Genomic DNA, 19,804 nt, shown 5'->3' with positions numbered 1-19,804 from the left:
TGACCAAGGCCTCCCGACTAAAACTGCTACTTTAATCACAATTATTAATTAGAGGCAGAAAGAATCTTTTTTCTAATCTTTTAGTCATTAACCACAGCACTAAAAAGAAAGACTCCTGGCACCGAATCATGGTGAGCAAGCACTCAGGTTAAAAGAGGGTACGGTAACTCATGCATACAATATCAAAGTAGGCAAAACAGAAGAAATCAACTTCCTGGTGCTCAGCCGTGCTGGGCCCTGTAGTAGACAACCCCCCCCCCCCCCACACCCCCGCTGAAGGCTGAGGAAATGCCTCGTGTCCAGATCAATAATCTACAACTGCATCAGCGTACCACACCACAGGCTTTTAATTACAGCCTTACGGTGCATATCGACTATTCCGCCGCGAATTTCGCCTGCAAATGCATCACCTTCCCTCTTTCCGCAGCTTATGGGTGTTTTGTTTTCTATGGTTTTCCCTGGAGCAGCATATAAAACACACAACTAAATTAGCCAGGTATTTAGGCTAACACACAGGCAAATGATATGGCTAGTTAAGCTAACTTATTCAAGCATGTCTGACAAGAAATATTGGCTTAGATAGCTTATTTTTATTGAAATGACCAAATGTCATCTTAAAAACCCACCAGAGATGCCATCAATCACCAACATCTCCAAAGCACCGCTTCACTGGTCTGTGTCTTGCAGTGGGTTGTGGAAGAGATGGTTAAAATGAGTTTGCCTCGCAAGTTTATAGGCTACAAAATGTTTAGCCTAACAGGTGGAACAAATATTTCACAGACAACGTTGCAGTACAACCAAGGACCCAATACCTTCTCTCCCAGACCATCCCCTGTTTATGAAACATCATTGGATGTCGTTGGACAAAAGTGTCGCGTTCACCGGATCCATTTAAATAATGAACGAGTGGCCCAACTTCTTGACACACCGCAATTGCTCAAATGGCTGTGCCACCTTCCCAAGATGCTTTGGGCCACCGTCAATGACACTCTGTCTCTATCCATAGAAAATAAATGGTATCCGTCCTAAGTGCTGGAATAATCGACACCCACCATTAGAAAAGTGGGACAAGGAGTCGTTTGAAAGGAGTCGTTTGAAAGGAGCCCTTTGAGCTGCGGTTTGATCATGACGAAATTGAATGTAGTAGAGAGAGGACCAAGGGGAGAGAACATAATGTACAAGGACACAAGGATTTGAGTGTTAAATAGACAACTAGGCAACCCAATCGAAGACAGGCAAGACAGAGTCTCATGGAGAAAAAAACATCTTGCCAATATCTGTGACATGGATGGAACGAGGACAGAACCCACATGCACACACACAGAAAACTCCTCTCACTACCTTGGAAGTTGCCGACGGAGAGGTAGAGCCAGGTGAGAGAGGGAGAGAGACAGAGAAAAAAAGAGAGAAAGAGAGAGAGAGAAAAGCAGAGAACATGGGGGAATAGAGTCACTAAAGCACACATGCAGGAAGAGAGAAAGAGAGAGAGAGAGAGAAATATAAAGAGAGAGAGAGAAGCAGAGAACATGGGGGAATAGAGTCACATACCCTGGAAGTTGCCGACGGAGAGGTAGAGCCAGGTGAGCGCTGGGATGAAGAGCAGGGCGAGGGAGAAGGCCAGGAACCTCCTGCGCCCACGACACAGTCCCAGCATCCTCTGGGGGTGGGCGAAGAGGACGGAATCAGGAGGTGGAGCAACCTCTAGGTGTCTGTGTGGGTAGTAGCTGCTGGCGAGGGTAGTGCATGGCACAGTCTGGGGCAGGAAGGGTGAAAAGATAGTGTGAAAGATACAAGGGGAGAAATGAGGGAGAGAAAGAAAAGATTAAAACATAATTTCCACAGGAAAGGAGTGATTACACCCCTTTTACAGACTGAAGTAAAAAAGAAAGGAAACATGATCATATTTAAAACTATGGTATTAGTACAAACTCAACTAACCAAAGAACTTCACAGTGAATTTGTCTGGAGTGCCACCCGTGGTGAAGATACAGCATCTAAAATATATTCGGAGAGAGCGAGCAAGAGAGAGAGATCAGTCAACACAACCATGATCAATCTGTACACTTCCAGGATATTTCTTTTCATGGCAGACACACTGTTTACAGCTAACAAATCAAAACATGTCAACCAATCTGGCAGTCATCCACAAAAATAACAAAGAAAGTGACAGCTGTTTTACAACAAGCAAAAAGCAAAACTATGACTTTCTAAGGCTTCACTCATACCATGAGGCCATTCCAATGTATTGCCCTACTTGTTTACTTAGAAACACATATCATGTTTAGGAAAACATCCCTCTCCTTTAACTGTATAACTGTAAAAACCTAAAACGTAACCTGTGATTTATTGCTTTATATCATTGCCTGTGCCGTTGTATTAAATGCTGTCTAAACAAAACAAAACCAAGGTCTGCTCATTAACCGAACTATTTTCATGATTTCAGCTTTCTAACAGGCCATAGAAAACATTTCGCTCAAGCAATAAAAAACCTTTGCTTTCAGTTGACAGCAAACATTCCGTAACACTCAATGTTTTTCACTCTTTTAATGGGTTCTCCTTGTGCTTTAACAATTAATGAAGGACATGAACCAAATCTTTTGAAAAACAATACACTGATACAGGGAAAGCATTCGCCTCTTCCATTCTAATGGTTTGGACGCAACCTTCAGATGGATTTGGACCCGCAAATGAAGAATACCACTTAAGTGCATCCAGTAACACAGCGATGCATTAGACTGACAAATGAACCGCAGAAGAAAGCCTCTTAAGTAGGAACGGACTGATTTCTGATGACCCACCACTTTGTTTGGAGGAGTACTTCTGCAGCCACAGAATGCAGACGGCTCAAAAGCCTCATTATGGGAGATATTAATACAGTCACTATCCGTTACAACAGCGTTTCTGCAATTAGCTGTTTGACCCCAGTCGGTTTTTAATCCTCAACCCAAGGAAGAGCCGGCCAAATCGAAGGTAAAAAGCTTTTTTTTTCTGGCTGGCACCAACTAAGATGGCAAAAAGACACAAACCCACTACAAATAAAAATCAAAGTGCAACAAAGAACCAAGAAGGGTGTGCAATGATACAAAAGTGTTTATTTCTTGTTTGGGGAAGCGAGTCGAATGCCAGTCTTATCAAAAGGTGCTTTTTAATCCTCGTTTACCATCGGGGTACCCAGCAAGCTGCTTGACTGAGGCTAAATGAGGTCAACCTGAGATGGGAGGTGGAAGGAAAACGCATACACCCCCCCCCCCACTACCCCCCGTCAAGGTTCTCTCTGCTGCAGCTTCGACCTCCACTTTCTCCGCTGCAGCTTCGACCTCCGTACACACGCTCACCTCAACAGGAGGCCACGCCAGCTCCAGGATCTCCTGCATTATTCAGTTATTCAATTCATCTACTCTATGTTGTGCTCCACAAAAACAGCTTAGTTTGTGAACATGAACGTGGAAGGCCAAAGACCAGAGAGAATGGAGAGTGAACCTGATGGCTACTGCTGGCATGTATGAATGTCACCTGACTGTCATATGACGAAAAGTAATCCTGAGGCTGAAGATAGAGCAAACACGCCGAGTCACTAACATCAAAAAAGGGTCATGAATACAGTATATTGAAAGAATAATGCTGGAGAGGCCATCAAAAATGCTGAAATACACGCTGAAATACACTCAAGCTCTGTGTAAACAGATCGAAACGCTGAGTCAAATTTTCACCTGTGAGTCAAGTAATATTGACAAACACTGTCTGCTTTACTGTTAGTTTAAGGAAAGTGTGTTGAGTGTGTGTGTGTGTGAGAGTGAGACAGAAAGAAAGAAAGAAAGAAAGAAAGAAAGAAAGAAAGAAAGAAAGAAAGAGAGAGAACACAACAGAGAAAGACAATCCACACAGTAAGTGCTCAGTTAAGGTAAGGCCATTTCAATAAACACTCACACCAATGGGCATTTTTAAATGCTCTGAGCCACTCAACCAGAGCAGAGAAATGGCACTGTACGCCCAGGACCACTCTACAGTATATCTCAGCATGTTGACACTAAAACGATCAGCGATCACGACTACATCCCCGGTCTATTGGTCTCCAGAGGCCATAGGGGGGAAAGCATTGGGAAATTTAAGCAAATTGATATCTGTGATAAATCCATAGACACACAGAAACGGAACAAGTTGGTGCACCACACCGTAGGAATAACTGTGTGATTTAGTTGCACGTGCTTATAGGGTTTTGGAGTTTTTACATTCGGGTGAGTGATGTCTAACCCACTATTGAAGTCTTGTCATAGGAAACTATGGCAAGACAAAAAAGGCAAAAAAAATACTTGATTACATATAGTTAACCCATACAAATGATTATAACAAATGATTATAAATACTACACTTCCATGACATTCTGTTATCTATTCGCCATCTCGCATGAAAAATCACCTCCCTCACCACCACTTCCACCCCAAATTCTTGCTGATCTCAGATGGTGTTTCTGTGCCGACTGGAGTCTAACGTGACAGTGCGCTAGGGTTAGGAATTATGGTGGGCTTGGCGAAGAAAAAAAAAAAGAATGCCCCTGAAAGTCACAAGCATGACCCTGAGGTTTGAAATGTGGAAGCAGAAAATGCCCTGAATGTGGATCCTGTTTCCCTACAACATTTGATGATTTATTTGCAGTACATTCTGCCATATCTTACAGATATACTGTACAGGGCGGACAGTGTGTAAATCTGCACTATTTTAGTCTTTATTGAGATCCCCTGATTTTGAAAGTATTTCTGTGAAATACATTTTTGTAATAAGTGGATGGCTTCATTACATGCTTTTCAATTTCTGTACACATGTTGGAAAGAATGTGTATAAATGTTTAAAATGCAAAATGGCCCTGTGATACAAAAGCACTTTCATTTCTTTGACTTTTTACTAATGCGGAGAGAAAGATTAGATAAGGTGGTCTAATGCTGCAGTCTCCTGCTGCTTGAAGGGCTACCATGTAGATGCATGTACTGTTTGTCTTGTTTGTGTGTATATTTTATGTGTGTGTGTGTATGTGTATGTGTATGTACTGTATGTATGTGTGTTTGTGTGGTGTGTGTGTGTGTGTATGTGTGTGTGTGTATGTGTGTGGGGAGGGGTTGTGTGCCTTCAACAGGCTCCTCATAGTCTGGATCGGTGGCCACAGCTACTCAACTCACAAACAAGACCCTTATTTCTGACAGGGGTGGTGGTCCATATCCTAACATACTCACATGCCTACAATCTTGTGCGCACACACGCACACACCAAAAACTTTTACTCAAAATAAATCAAAATGTAACAACAGTTAAGTTTCTTTTCTCCCTCTCTCTCACATACACACACACGCTTTCTCTCTTACACACACACTCTCACACACACACACACTGCTGGAGCTGTGTGAACTGCAAGTGCATTTGAGGGTGCGTGTGGGTTTCTGGGGCTGGTCTTGCCAGTGGGGACAGATACCATTTCTCCGGATGACACAGGCAGCACTACTGTCCCAATCCATTTACAAGAGCCATGCCTGCTTCGCTTCATGTCAACACCATCCCTGTCCAAACAGGCCAGGGTCGGATTCTCCAAAAAACCTGCACCCCCAATCACAGATAAACACAACACAGACAGGAAACACAGACAGGAAACAAGGCAACTCTCTTCATCACAACAACAATGCCATGAGAGACACTGGGGTCTTGGGTTTCGTTTTCAGAGAAACATGCATAGTGATAATGTATTTGCCATCACTGTGATGGCAGCCATTTTTTCTCTCAAGCATTGTGTCCTTGAAACACTTCAGGTGTAATTTCCCTCAACTTCCAGAGCTCAATCACGTCTTCCTTTTGACATGAATACCTGGTCTGCTAAATAAAACCAGACAACCCATTTTCAGCTAAATATACTGAAATGCAATTAGTCTGTCAACATCAGTTAACAATGATTAGACAAAACATGGATGGCTTGTGGACAGCTAATGACAATTCTGTCAGGTTTTTAAGAGTGCTTTTATTAACCCTCTTCCCCAGTCACATTTCTTGTGGCTGATTTCTCCATATTTACAAAATTTCTCATGTAAATTGCTACTTGCAAGAAACACTTGTAAAATCAACCGGATAAACGCAGGCAAGGGGTAATGCATCTTCCAGTAAGAAGCTGTGTGGGGATTCATGTTTATGCAACAGACAATCCATGATTAAGTGCTTGGAATTACTCTCTCACCTTTAAATGGTCATTTTGTGGAATGGATTGGGTCAAGCTTAGCTCATTACAAAATGAGGAAAAGTCTGCTAAATTGAAATGGTGCTTAGCTATCTCTCTGCCACACGGCCATAAATCTGGAGCCGAAAAAAAGTGCAAAAGCAGGAGTAAATTCATTACGGAGGAGGAGACGGGATGAGAAAGAGATGGATGTCGGAAACATACTCTCTCCAAACCTGCTTTGTCTGCAGTATGGGCTCTGAGCGAAAGCAGGCTGGCCCAGGTAGGATGCTTAACGGCCCTCCTGTCGCCGTAGCCCGTGCCAACGCTGAAGCCTGCTGCAGACTAGCTGACTGGGCACCTCAAGGTAAGAGACACGCCCACGTTGGCAGATGGAAACACCCGAAAAAAAAAAAAAAAAAAGAACATGCTCAATAAGTTCAAACATCCGCAGGTCTAGCCGGCTGCTGGGGAAAAATGAGTTGCTTAAAGCGGTATTCCCCTCTTGCCTGACGCACACAGTTAAGGCGTTGATGTAGCCGTTTCTGTTTGGAGCAGCAGACTTGCTTAGGAGCATTGCTCGTCCACGGCACCACGTGCGTGCTGTGCCGGCACTAGGCCTGGCCATGCCTCCATCTGCTGAAGACTGTTGAAATAGGAAACGTGATTATTTGGGTTTGTTTGCTATTTTATGCATCAAAAAGGCAAGTAGCACAGATGACAGGATTATAGCTGAGAATCCAGAAGTTTATGGTAAGTGCTGGAACAACTTGACAAACTTTGAGAGTCTGATTTGATGAGGAGCATAACGGGAAAACAGCCATCTCTACTTTGAATTATTGCCGAAGCCTTTTAAAATGTAAATTGTGCAATACAATGAAGATAAAAAAAAACGAACAAAGACATAAAGTAGCTGCGGCTTTTCAAATAGGTCTGCGTCTTTTGGGTTTCTGCATGAAAGCCAAAAAGATTCAGGGATTTCCTGGGTTTCCTGCAGTGCTGTAGGGAAAGTTTCCTGACAATGACTGATAATGTCATAACAGTCAGCATGAGATATGCCAAGCAGTGCCTTTAAAGTGCTTTTATGTTGACGGAGATGTTGGGGTCAGGAGTTTTTATAGCTTACACAAAGATTGAATTTTAATGGGTATCCGGCCCACACACCCACCTACACACGGCCCCACACAAACACAAATACAAACACACACACACAGACGTGGACACATTGCACACAAACCACTGGAACAGAGGAATGTCTCCAACTCAAAGTTACTGCAGTGGCAAAAGGTATTAAGGGAGGTGAGAGTGAATTTAACACCCAATCCATCTTTTGAGAAAACCTCTGATGTTTTTGAAGGGTTAGTGGCACTGGAGCCCTAAATTAAGATGAAAGAGAGATGTGTGTGTGTCAGGGTGTGTCTGAGAACATTTTTGCGTGCACCTTTTCTGTGCATATGTAGCTGCATATTTGTGTGCACCAATGTGTGTGCGTGTGTGTGTGAGAGAGTGTGTGTGAGTTTCCATGCAACTCCGTGTGTAAGCCCGTGTAGTCCATAGTCCAGTGTGTGAGTAATGCATGTATTGCACGCGTGTCATGTACATTTCTCCATTATCTAATCCATTATTCGTAACAGTGGCTGAAGCACAACCCATAACCGAACATTCTGACAACTCATGAATTCAATTCCTCTCGTCCCTCAGAGGTTTGGTAATGACATAAGAGCCGGCGTGGAAAGACTATGTTTGGTATTCTGTCCATCTAAATTAAGAACCTACTTCCGACGGTCTGAACTGACGTGAACTCGTACAAAGCCGGAGCATGCGCCTTTAATTTCAGCGCAAACTAAATTTAAAGTCCATTAAGGGCCGCCGCTCACGCGTTACCCATCAGCTTCCTTTCATGACGGGACGGCAGAGTGCCTCAGATCTGCCCTCGTGCAGCACCCGGAGGGAAGCGTGCTAAATTTAAAATATTAGCCCATGGCAACGCGCACTGACAGCTGGGTCCTCGTTGTCCCCTTTTCCAGTGGAAACGTTTACAATACGCAAGTGTTGGAAAAGGGGGTAGGGGGTTGGGAGTTGGGGCTGAGGGTCCTTGATGAAACTGGGTTTCCTTTTAGATCAAGTGGACTCCAGGTCCACGCATGCCCCTGTGCTGCCTCCAAGACGGCCCGTGATGCCATATTGCGCCTGTCACTTCTGGTTTGATCCCGGGTGCATCCTTCACTTTGAGCAATTGCCACAGGTCATTGCTCCCCTGTGAGGCGGAAAGCTATGAAACGGAATGGGGAAACCCTTGCCCTTCATGGGAGAGAAAGGGCACAAACAAGCACTGGATCTTCTTGTCTGTTACTTGTCAGCACTGATTTAAAGCAGAGGGGCTTTTTGCTTTCGACATGTTGCGCGAAATGTGACCAGGCAGTGGTGGAAAGCAGCTGCCACTTAAAGCTGTGTTTGCAAATACACTCGACAAAGAGTCTAAGCGCTTCCAGAGAGAGAGATGGGGGGGGGGGGGAGGCTTCCAGAGAGCGGTGGTGAGGATAAAAGGGAGTGGGAGAGGGAGATAAAGGATGAGAAGCTCAGAGGTGAAGTCATCCCTCAATCCACCTGCAGCCAAACTCTCTCCACGATAGTCAGAAGGAGCCAAAGGTTATGACGGAACCCAATTACGCAGGGAAGAACACTGGGATTTCTTTTCCAAGAGAGGGGAGAATGGAGCACCACTTGACCAAATATAAATGCAGAAAAAAAGTTAGAAATTAAAGAGTTAATGGAGTTAATTTCGTCTCTCGTTATCTTACCTCAGACTGTTGTTAACATGCGGCGAAGTGTTTATTTTGAGAAGTAGGTAGGAGGCTGCATGGCTTTGTGAGTGGGAGCTCCACATTAGAAGGGCAGGGTTGGCGTCTCGCTCCAAGCAGAGGGTCCTCGCTAAGCCGCAGTTAATAGTTTGCTGGAGAACACCCACCGACTGCCAGAGGTCATCATGAAATATGCATGCCATTTTCAGGGAAAAGATGAATTTCGACCTCTATGGCAATTCAAACCAATTAATACAGCCTGGCAACCAATCCCTCCTACCTCTACCCATCACCCCCCACACCCCCTCAGCAGACTTCCAAATTCCTCAAAACTAGGCCGCCTCGTTAATTTCCGAGAGATGGGATAACGTTTTGTCGCCATGGCGACAGTCCCAGCTGGCAGAGCTCGCTCAAAGCACAAAGTTTTGACACCTGAGGTTCCACCTAGGCATCCGCTGTCCGCTTTTAAACCAGAGTGCGGTGCGACACTGCCAGCCCATTCCCCTTGCTTTATTCACCGGCAATGGTGTAAACACAGTGAGAACTACCCTCTAGGTGATGATGGGGAGCTTTCAGATGCTGCCCTGGTTAAGATCCCCCTGCAGTCCCACAGTATGAAAAGATAATGTCACACCCCCCCCCCCAAAACCTGCACAACCGCTCTCCCAATGTTTACAAAAGGCTCAGGGACGAGGCTCACTGTTTATAGTCAAAAGGGACGAGGGCCCGTGCCGATCCAAAAGGGTAATTAATCAAGGCCTCTTTTCGGTGCCGACAGAACAGGAGTAATAAAAACAGCCCGTGGAAACATTCATCATTGTTTGGCTCCTATCTCTTCCTTGCTCGCTTGCTCACTCACTCTCTCATTTTTCTTTTCCTCTTTCTCTCAGTTGAGCTCATCCTCTTTCATTGCTCTTCTCTCTCTCATCTTGTTTTGCTCTCTCTCTCTCTCTCTCTCTCTCTCTCTCTCTCTCTCTCTCTCTCTCTCTCTACCTCTCCCTCGCCTCTTGTGCAAATTCCTCTCCGTCCCTCTCCGTCCCTTTCCCTCTTTCCCCTTCTCTCTTTTCTCTCTCTCCTCCTCCCTTCAGCATTAGTGCCGGCAAGCCTGGAGCTTTTGGCCTGGCACTACACACCACCAAATGTTCTAGCACTTCATTAGCGCAGCCATTTCTAAATTTGCCACTCTCAGAAGGAATATGAGGATGTTTATTTATGAGTTCTGCAGAAGGGGATTTATCCCTGGAGATGAGCATCCATTTTTCATGATGAAGGTCGTTCCAGCATGCAAGACAGAGGAGAGAGTGAGAAAGTCTGAGAAAAAGAGGAAAGCAGAGGGAGCGACAGACAGAGGGGAGAGTAGGGGACAGAGAGAAGAGAAGGGGAGGCAAGAAGAAGGGAGCTTCTTTAAAGTGATTCTCCTGAGTGTATTGAGAAAATGAAAGACCTCCAGGCATCCTGCCGGTGATAGCTTTAACCGAGATACCGCCCTCAATCAATATGCAAAGTCAATGCATTATACTTCATGATGCCATGAACATTAACATAAACAACAAGCAGGCATGAAAAACCTAATACAATAGCATAATTCATAGTGGAAGAATCTGAAATTTCAACGGCATTCTATCTCTATTTATCTTCTCCAAAACCTTGCTTTCTTTGCTCCTGAGGACCAGAAAGTTGAAACACCACTGTCACGCTCCAAAACTTTCTGCAATTCCGAGACACCCACCCCCAGCTTTTTGCTTGACGACTGTGAATATCGAGCATGCCAACTTCTCGCTAATCCACTGGCTTTGAATTGTTTTTCCGATACCTTCGCCACAACCACAACAAAAAAAGCCTTGCAATTCAGTCCCCGTTTAATCCCCCATAATGAAAAATCTGAGCGAAATTTTTTATTTTTTTTGCAAAAGAGGGACCATTCCAGGGATTCTTTTTTGTCTGTGTACGCTATCGTTACACATCACATTAGCCATCCCAGCAGGAGAGCGGGTGAAATCCAGCCTCTCCTCTCCCGTGTTGCCATTCCCTACCGAGAGGCGGGTAAGTCCCCCGGCTTTGCTTTAATTCTGTCAGCGGTCGTTCTGCTACTCACTATCTGCCTAAATGACTAAATTACTATTAGCAGGATCTGAAAAATATATGATTTGGGTTGACGTTATCCACAGACAAAGTTATCCAGACCTTGACCTCTTGGCGAGCCCTGAATCGGCTCAATTCATCACACTAAACCCAATGAGCGGAAACCATTTAAAAGCTTGTTGGAAACTTATACCTAAAACCCTTCAACTTGCAGGGTGTGATGCATTAGGCTACCACTGCAGTGGAGCTTTCCTGACTGTGCCAAGTTGAAGCTGAGCCAACGAACATCTGGAGCTCAAGAGAAAAAGAAAACTAAGACACGTAAGTGCATGTGGCATGATGGGATTTATATTCATTTTTTTTGTTTTTAAATCAAGGCATGAAGAACTTAATTCAGCTCCACTCGCTGTTCACAAATGTGTCTGAAATCCACTCGCCATCTGTGAAACAAAACCCATGTTGCCACAAAAAAAAAACGACCACCACCAAAAAAAACATGACACCACCTCATCCATATAAAAAAAAAAGCAAATATCGTGCTGCTGCTGCAAGCTTAGCGGAACAATCAACACAGGCATGTTTCCTGTGGACGAGTGCACACTCAGACGGTGACGGCGTGATTTTCTATCGGCCCTGACAGATGAATCATGGGAAGTGGTGGTGACAGGCTCATACATATTCTACCCCCCATTTCTCTTGGAGACACCAGCGGGATGCTTCTCTTGTTCGACTCTGGCTTTGCCAGTAGCACAGGTATCAGTGAGTGATTGGTCTGTATCTGAGATATCTATGTGTCTGTCAGTGATTCAGATGCTGTGAGAGAGCAGTCAATCAGACCCTGTCTGTCCACGCTGACAGGCACACATACCCACACACAGCTCCCTATTGTTGATTCTGGTAGCCACTGTTGCATTACGGGCCTGCCAATCAATTAAAGAACCTGTCTACAAGATAAGTTTTGAAAAAGTGTTCGAGTGTGACCACACTCAAGGTCAGACATCATTCCCCACCCCACATATCATCATCCACCAACCGACTTTCAGACTCAGTTAAACGTACACCCATACTCACAACATAGGCTGCAGCTCATATAATCAACACAGAGACAATCCACAAATGCCTAATTGGTTTCACTCACCACAATCACACTACTGTGGACCCACATCAGGACTGTATCACACTAATCATAAAGCACATTTTGGTCCTTCGATCAGTGCCTACTATCATAAGAAGTAAAGTTGCGTGAGGCGGGAACGCATTTAGATTGCTTCAAAAACACCCAGCAGGAGTCAACAAATACACCGCAATTTCGACCGCAGGAAAAGTCAGGATCAATTTGTCTGTGGGGAAGACATGGTTTCACGCCTTAGACCTGTCAATCACTATTCACGCCATGCGGAGCTGGGAAACAGGCGAAGCCCAGTCGCCAAGCAGCAGAAGAGCAAACATCACGGTTACTTAGGGCCGTTGGTGTGACACAGAAACACAGACTTATCATCTCGGATTGGATTCATTTCAGTAGTTGCATCACCCGCCTATTTGGGAGGCCCGTCAAAACATGACAAGCGGGCTGCAGTAAGAACCTGTGATCATATGCAGTACAGTAGCCTCATAGATCAACATCAAAAGAGTGAGAGTGGAGAACAGGGAGGTGAAGGGAAACACAGACAGACAGATATAGACACAGACAGACAGACAGACAGACAGACAGACAGACAGACAGTGAGAGGGGGGAACAGGGAGGTGAAGGGTAAACGCAGACAGACAGTTTTGACACAGACAGACAGACAGACACAGTGAGAGGGGGGAACAGGGAGGTGAAGGGAAACACAGACAGACAGATATAGACACAGACAGACAGACAGACAGACAGACAGACAGACAGACAGACAGACAGACAGACAGACAGACAGTGAGAGGGGGGAACAGGGAGGTGAAGGGAAACACAGACAGACAGATATAGACACAGACAGACAGACAGACAGACAGACAGACAGACAGTGCGAGGGGGGAACAGGGAGGTGAAGGGAAACACAGACAGACAGATATAGACACAGACAGACAGACAGACAGACAGACAGACAGACAGACAGTGAGAGGGGGGAACAGGGAGGTGAAGGGAAACACAGACAGATATAGACACAGACAGACAGACAGACAGACAGACAGACAGTGCGAGGGGGGAACAGGGAGGTGAAGGGAAACACAGACAGACAGATATAGACACAGACAGACAGACAGACAGACAGACAGTAAGAGGGGGGAACAGGGAGGTAAAGGGTAAACGCAGACAGACAGTTTTGACACAGACAGACAGACAGACAGACAAACAGTGAGAGGGGGGAACAGGGAGGTGAAGGGAAACACAGACAGACAGATATAGACACAGACAGACAGACAGACAGACAGATAGACAGACAGACGGTGAGGGTGGGGTGGGGGGGGATTGGGAGAAAAGACACACTGCAAACATACAAATATGGACAGATACAAGGCAACGAGAGAATGAGCGCTAAACAGACCAGTAATATAACAGGAATGAGAGAATACAGAGGAAAACAGAAACAGAGAGGGCTGTCACTCTTCATATCCTTTCATTCTCTCCGGCCACTCCAGGGGTCAGCTGGTGCCCTTTGTGAAATGGGGGCTTGAGGTGGCTGGCTTACTGTACCTTGGCACGTCTCAGAAGGTCAATACCTTTCCCACCGCCGAGTAGGTCGATGCACCCTGGGTGCGGAAAACACTTCACACTCTTTTTTTTCTTTTTTTCTTCTCAAACCAACACAGAGTGTCGAGGCAGAGGGCTAATTGACTCCTTGGTTACCACCGTTGGAGCCTAACACCTTAACGTAGCTAGGCCTGCGGAGGAAGATCAGGGAACGGTGACCAAAATCCGTACCCCGAGCTTAATACTACCCAGCAAGCACATCCACCACCCCCTCACCCCTCCTTCTCTGCCGACACCCATCTCAGTGCCGCCCTCCTTTGCATTAAAAAACAATGAGAAATTAATGTGACAAGACAGCCTGACCGCTTGTGTAAGTGGCCATTTATTACATAGGGAGGCAGTATGCCATTGCGGCTAATGAACAGTAAAGTATTAAGAGGCACACTTGTTCTGACGTGCTGTTATCCTCTAGAAGGGTCGCAGGGTTCGGGGAGAGGGGCTTAGTACTGTTTCCACTCACAGCAGAGATTCTGATTTCTTTCTGACTCCCCTTTTCTGCGTATGTGTCCGGGGAGATGTAGGTGTCAGGTTTAGGTGAACTGTCGTTCCGGTGATTGCCCCAGCATCTCTGCTGCTGCAATTTGGGAAAAGAGAAGCAACCGAAGCACCAGTGGGCTTACTAGGTAAAGCTCGGTTAAGCTGATTCCGAATCTGAGGTGCTGGATGGCGGGGGGTTTGCCAGTAATCAGCTATCCTCCAACCTGCTGTCTGCCCAAAGGCCATCTCAACTTCAGGCAGTTCCACTCGACCGCAATGCACAAACCTTGGCTGTCCTTTTGCCATCACTGCCATGTCCAACATTCTAAACAAGTGATTATTTATTAGTGGTGGGAATTGCCATAGAGGCAACATTATGATACCATCACGATATTTGGGCCACGATACAATATTATTGCGAGTCTTTACATTTTACGATACAGTAAGTATTGCTATTTGATTCTGCGATGTATTGCTCCCATATATTACGCTTCGTATACACAGTGTCTCGGCAGCCATCTTGGTGCGGTACATTTGTTCTCGACTCGAATTTTCTTCCCATTTTCCACTGTGACGTAAGAGAGGAACAAGGACTTGTGCCATCTTGTGGACTTTCAGAGGCAATGTTATCAGAGTAGACGTATTCCAGAATGAAATTTAAATCATAATATTAAATAAATTAATATTGCGATTACTGTATTGCAATAACATCATGCAGATAAATACTGCGATATTACACTGTACACTAAACCCTTTTTTCTTCCACCTCCCTGCTGTTTATTCTACATTTGGCAGGCACATTTCTTCGCCTGAACCTCAAATGCCTTTCCCTGTGCCTTTGTGACAGCCTTTGGTCTGGGTGCATGAGAAACTGACTCAGTACTGGCCTATATAGAAAGGCTGTTCCCTTGGGACGTTTATTTTAGGTTCGCTTAGACAAGACCCATACTCTTTGCTAAGTCTCTATTTGCAATGTAATCCTCTCAATAACAAATTAAATTCTATCACCAGGGTCTAGGAATTAAATTTGTAAAGAAATCTTTTAAAGATAAGATTTTAAGTGACTGATTTAATATGGGGGGAAAAGTGTAGGGTAGTGTTTCAGTCAATTCATTGTTTTGTCAATGAATGGCTCCAAGTGGAACTGTTGATACTAATAAACTGTGAAAGGTCAGGGTTTGACGCAAAACAAAAGTCAGCTCTGTGAAACCAGTATACAAAGAACAATAAACATATTGTACGACATCAGAAAAGAGAGGCACTGTCTGGCTGAGTCAAGTGTACCAACTCCAAGTCAATGCTAGGCTTTCACCACTGATTGTCAAACAAGTAACAAAAGGAAGGAACCAAAAATACAAGAGATGATAGGCCATCATTTCAACCATATGTCACAATGATGAACACATACATATGAACACTTGACACTGTATGACCAAGAGACATCCATAATTATTGAGCTAAAACCTTAGCAGCAAGTCATATTCCAAAATACCACATCATCCATTTGCAATATGTTTGTGATTTTTTTTTCCGGATAAGTAGCTCCCTGGCTATGTGCATGAATAGCCTCACTGTCTGACATGTAATCAGCTCAACTGAGGCAACAAATCTGAACACAACCACAAATTAAGGTACATTAAAGGAGTATTTACCCATAGACGGAGAAATGAGTTACACAAATGCTACGAAAAGAAATTAATCTGATGGCAGCCAAAGACACTGTACTCGTCAGTGCCTACGCAAGAGACGGAGGAGGTCAAGGGGTCAAGGACCTTCATTTTCATCAGGCAGTCGAGCGAAGTATGAGAGAAAAAAAAGAAATAAAGAAAGGAAAATGCTCATCTTCCCGCCCGTCAGCGGCCATAGCAATAACATTTACAGTGATCACACTGCAATGATTGCTGACTAAAATGTATTATTTCACGCCAAGCAGCTTTCACAGGAAAATCAATGGAGCCATCCACAGCAGCTCTGATCTAAGCTCCCTTGTTTGTGGCAACAGCACAGCACGTCCAAAACAGGGTGGGTAATCTTGTACAGAACTGTACAGCACACATGTAATGTTTTTGAAGAGTCAATGTAATGTGGCATATCGCTCCATTTAAAACACTGAGAACCACTTGTGCCCTTGGGTATTTCAGTTCAGACTGCAAAGGCTATCTTATAGATTCAATAATAAATGTAAGTAATGCACTTGCCTGAGATCATCACACAGAGATAAAACACTACTGATGTAAATTATTTGCCTCTACGTAATTCACGTCAGAGTGAAAGGTTTCCCTGCAAGACTAGGCCCACAGGTGGACAGAGTAATACATGAAAACTTTACCTGAGGAGCAGTGACGTCGAGTCCACAGCGAAGGTGAAGTGGATAAAGGGGAAGTCTTCAGGATCATTCAGAGCTATGTTGGTGAGTGTGCCAGAACTAGACCCGTTTGAATTGTCCGAGTTGAGTGCTGCAAGCTGTTGTTTCAGAGTCCGTTCCATGCACTCTCTCTGATTCCTTCAGCATCAGGTGTTGCCTGTATCCCATCATCATAACAGATTGGCTGTCTGGGGTATGATCTGTCTACCACGCGGTTATAGTCCTTTCATAACCTGTAAATCCAAACGCTCCACGTATGTTAAATAAATTACAGGATTAGCTGCACATGGTAGTGGCCTGACAAGAAGGAGGCCATTTCCTTAAATTTCTTAATTTAAAGCTTCTAGTCTTGAGTATATTAGCCTATTCAGCCCAGTACATCTTTATTTTTCCAGTCAGCTTGGTAAAGACCATTTGAGTTGTCCCAGCAACAGCTGTGGCCTACACTTGTTACGCACGTATGTATACCCGATTGTCACTCTATTTCTTTGAATATGGCTATTCAAACGGACAGCGACTATATTCTTATATATCACGTCACTGGACTGCGGTTGGCCTTGACTTATTAAAACACTATGTATACTTGAGTTCTGGGAAATAAACTCCAAAATGTCATAAGGATCCGACCTGGTGCTGAAATTAGGAAGCCATGATGTAGGCTACTTCGAGCCACAGGATTAGGTTATTCCCCCCACAGAGTAGCCTTGACTAAGTGTCTTTCTTCTCTGCTACTTAACGCCTAAGAGTAGTTCTTAATAATATCCGACAAAACTATGACATGGGCTGCTTAGTGTCGCCTTACGTCTGGGCTAATTAAAGATCATACCATTACCCAACCCAAGTTTTAGACATTTTCAAATAGTGCCAATTGCAGTAGCATATATTGGGTCCACTTAACCTAACAGCTTTTTAGTGAAACGTTAGCATGGGCTAAGGGCACCAAACAGTGCAACCTGGCTCTTGAGACGCTTTTGGGCCTCTTGCCTCTAAACAAAAGAAAATACTGCAAATACTGTCAACCGGGTACTGCGAAGTAATATGTTCCGTGTGTCTAACAGCGACAGTCCACTCTTTTGAAACGCAGTGAACGTTTTTTGTTATTGTCACCAGCTGCCAGGTACGGAGCGAAGAAGAAATGCGGCATTCGCGCGACTTCAAAATGAACAGTTAAGGACGGCTTTTTCTAGAACATCCGCTATCTTTTCTCATGTCATCGCGGTCCAGCGACGCACAGTATTCCACTGGAATGCGTAGCGTCTCGCTCGACAGGACATTTGTATCTGATGCAGTGATTGTGCGTTTCACTTCCAAGTCGGCCTCCACACAACAGTCCCTTCTTCCCAGCCTCCTCCGGTCCTGACAAGCAGCGCGCGGCCAATCCTAGAGCGCCTGTTGTACCCCCCTCCTCTACCTCTCAGTAGTGTTTCCTCCAAAACCTGGCCATGAGTTCAGTGGAATGGACTCAGTTACAGTACTTTAGGAAGAGGGGACTTGTGTGTATTAATTAAGGCTAAGCAGTGATAGTTGAGGAATAAGCTATTAATAAAGGAGTAATGGATTTGGGAAGTGGGAGATTTAAAGGCATGCATGAAAAAGTGGCAACATGGTCTGAAAGGCCAATTTATGTGCTGATAGCTTATTAAACTGTTAAGATGTCACTAGCCTCTACAGAAAAATTGACTTTGTGATGGCTTTTGATGATGTAGATACCTTAAAACACCAAAATACCACACATACAGCGAAGCTTTCAAAATAACGTATTATAGTGGTATGGATCTGAAAACAGCTATTTATTACACTGATTTCACTGTGCATGTGCATGTGTGTGTATGTGTATATATATGTGTGTGTGTGTGTGTGTGTGTGTGTGTGTGTGTGTGTGCACACTCTTGCGTACGTGCTCATGTGTATTTGTGTGTGAGAGAGAGAGAGAGAGAGAAAGGGAGATAATCAAAATCAGAATGAACCCTTTTCTGATTCTCTCTCTCTCCCTCAATTCATTTCAATTCAAAGTCCTTTATTGACAAATTAGGTTATTCCCAGAGCTGTCACACAAAGGATAAGGAATTAAAGGATCAAGACAATCTAAATGTCTATGTGCAGACTTACATAGGCCTAAACCTACTCAAAATATACATAGATATTACAGGGAAATGTAGGCATTTAGGTTTGGCGAGTGTCCCTCTGTGTCCAATATGTTATGACGTAATGAAATGTATTTTTCTGCCAAAGCAGCTGAAGGTCGCTCCTCTGAGAGGATAGCCATTTTTTTCAAGGATGTTTGGGTTTTTAATTTACAGAAAAGGTTTTTTTCTTATTTAGGTAACCTTCTCACAGTTAAGGACAAAATGCTCCTCCGTCTCAACCTTCCCTGTCTGGCAGAGACCACATTTACATTTAGTCATTTAGCAGACGCTTTTTATCCAAAGCGACTTACAATGTATACACATTTTACATTTACACTGATGGCACACTGCACATCAGGAGCAATTAGGGGTTCAGTGTCTTGCTCAAGGACGCTTCGACAGGGAATCGAACTAGCAACCTTCTGATTACTAAACGACTTCTTTACCTCCTGTACCACTGTCGCCCCATGTCTACCTGTTTCCACTACAAGGTTGTGGTCACTGAGCCTGTACTTGGTCAGGATTTGCCTTTGCTTCTTGTCTCTGACAGAGAAGACATACTCTGCCAATGTATACTCTCTTTTTAGGGTCAGATAAAAGTTCATTCTACTTTGACTGGTAGTTTGGCTTCTCCAATATTCAAAATAGTCTTCTTTTGCTTGTCTGGTTATTTTATTGACACAAATTGATGGTTTGGAAGCAGTAGTGGCCTGAGCGTGTTGTGTATTCGTGTGTATGAATTAGTGAATTGAGTTCTAGCTGGCTCAGAGGACTTCTCTTTTTTTCTCTCTCTCTCACAGACAGGCACACTGTAATGTTGTGTTGTACTGAAATGTTTTCACCTAACACATTTCTACTCTGTACAGAGAGCAAAGTTTTTTTTCTCAGGGATTTTACATATAATTTTCCCAGGAGTATAGGGTTTCTCACCCGCCTGGGTTGTTTCAGTGATGACTGAAAAGTAGTGCAAGAACTGCAAGAACTGAGATCACACATAACAGAGCATCCCAAATCTCATCACTCTACCACAAATCCC

General features: G+C 44.3%; 1 protein-coding gene across 1 annotated transcript in view; it reads right to left on the bottom strand.

The window, feature by feature from the left end:
* Nucleotides 1-18,034, bottom strand: part of large1 (LARGE xylosyl- and glucuronyltransferase 1) — a 61,422-nt gene extending 43,388 nt beyond the window's left edge. The window contains exons 1-3 of the mRNA XM_012841398.3: nucleotides 16,607-18,034; nucleotides 1,939-1,994; nucleotides 1,549-1,753 (exon numbers count right to left, since the gene is read on the bottom strand). Coding sequence (XP_012696852.2) covers nucleotides 1,549-1,654 — 106 coding nt within the window. The 5' untranslated portion in view covers nucleotides 1,655-1,753; nucleotides 1,939-1,994; nucleotides 16,607-18,034. The remainder of the gene's footprint in view (nucleotides 1-1,548; nucleotides 1,754-1,938; nucleotides 1,995-16,606) is intronic.
* Nucleotides 18,035-19,804: the final 1,770 nt, after the last annotated feature.

The sequence above is a fragment of the Clupea harengus genome, chromosome 16 (genome assembly GCF_900700415.2).
Source record: "Clupea harengus chromosome 16, Ch_v2.0.2, whole genome shotgun sequence".
Lineage (NCBI taxonomy): Eukaryota > Metazoa > Chordata > Actinopteri > Clupeiformes > Clupeidae > Clupea > Clupea harengus.
The sequence above is the reverse complement of the archived record's forward strand: the minus strand, read 5'-3'. Positions and strand labels throughout refer to the sequence as shown.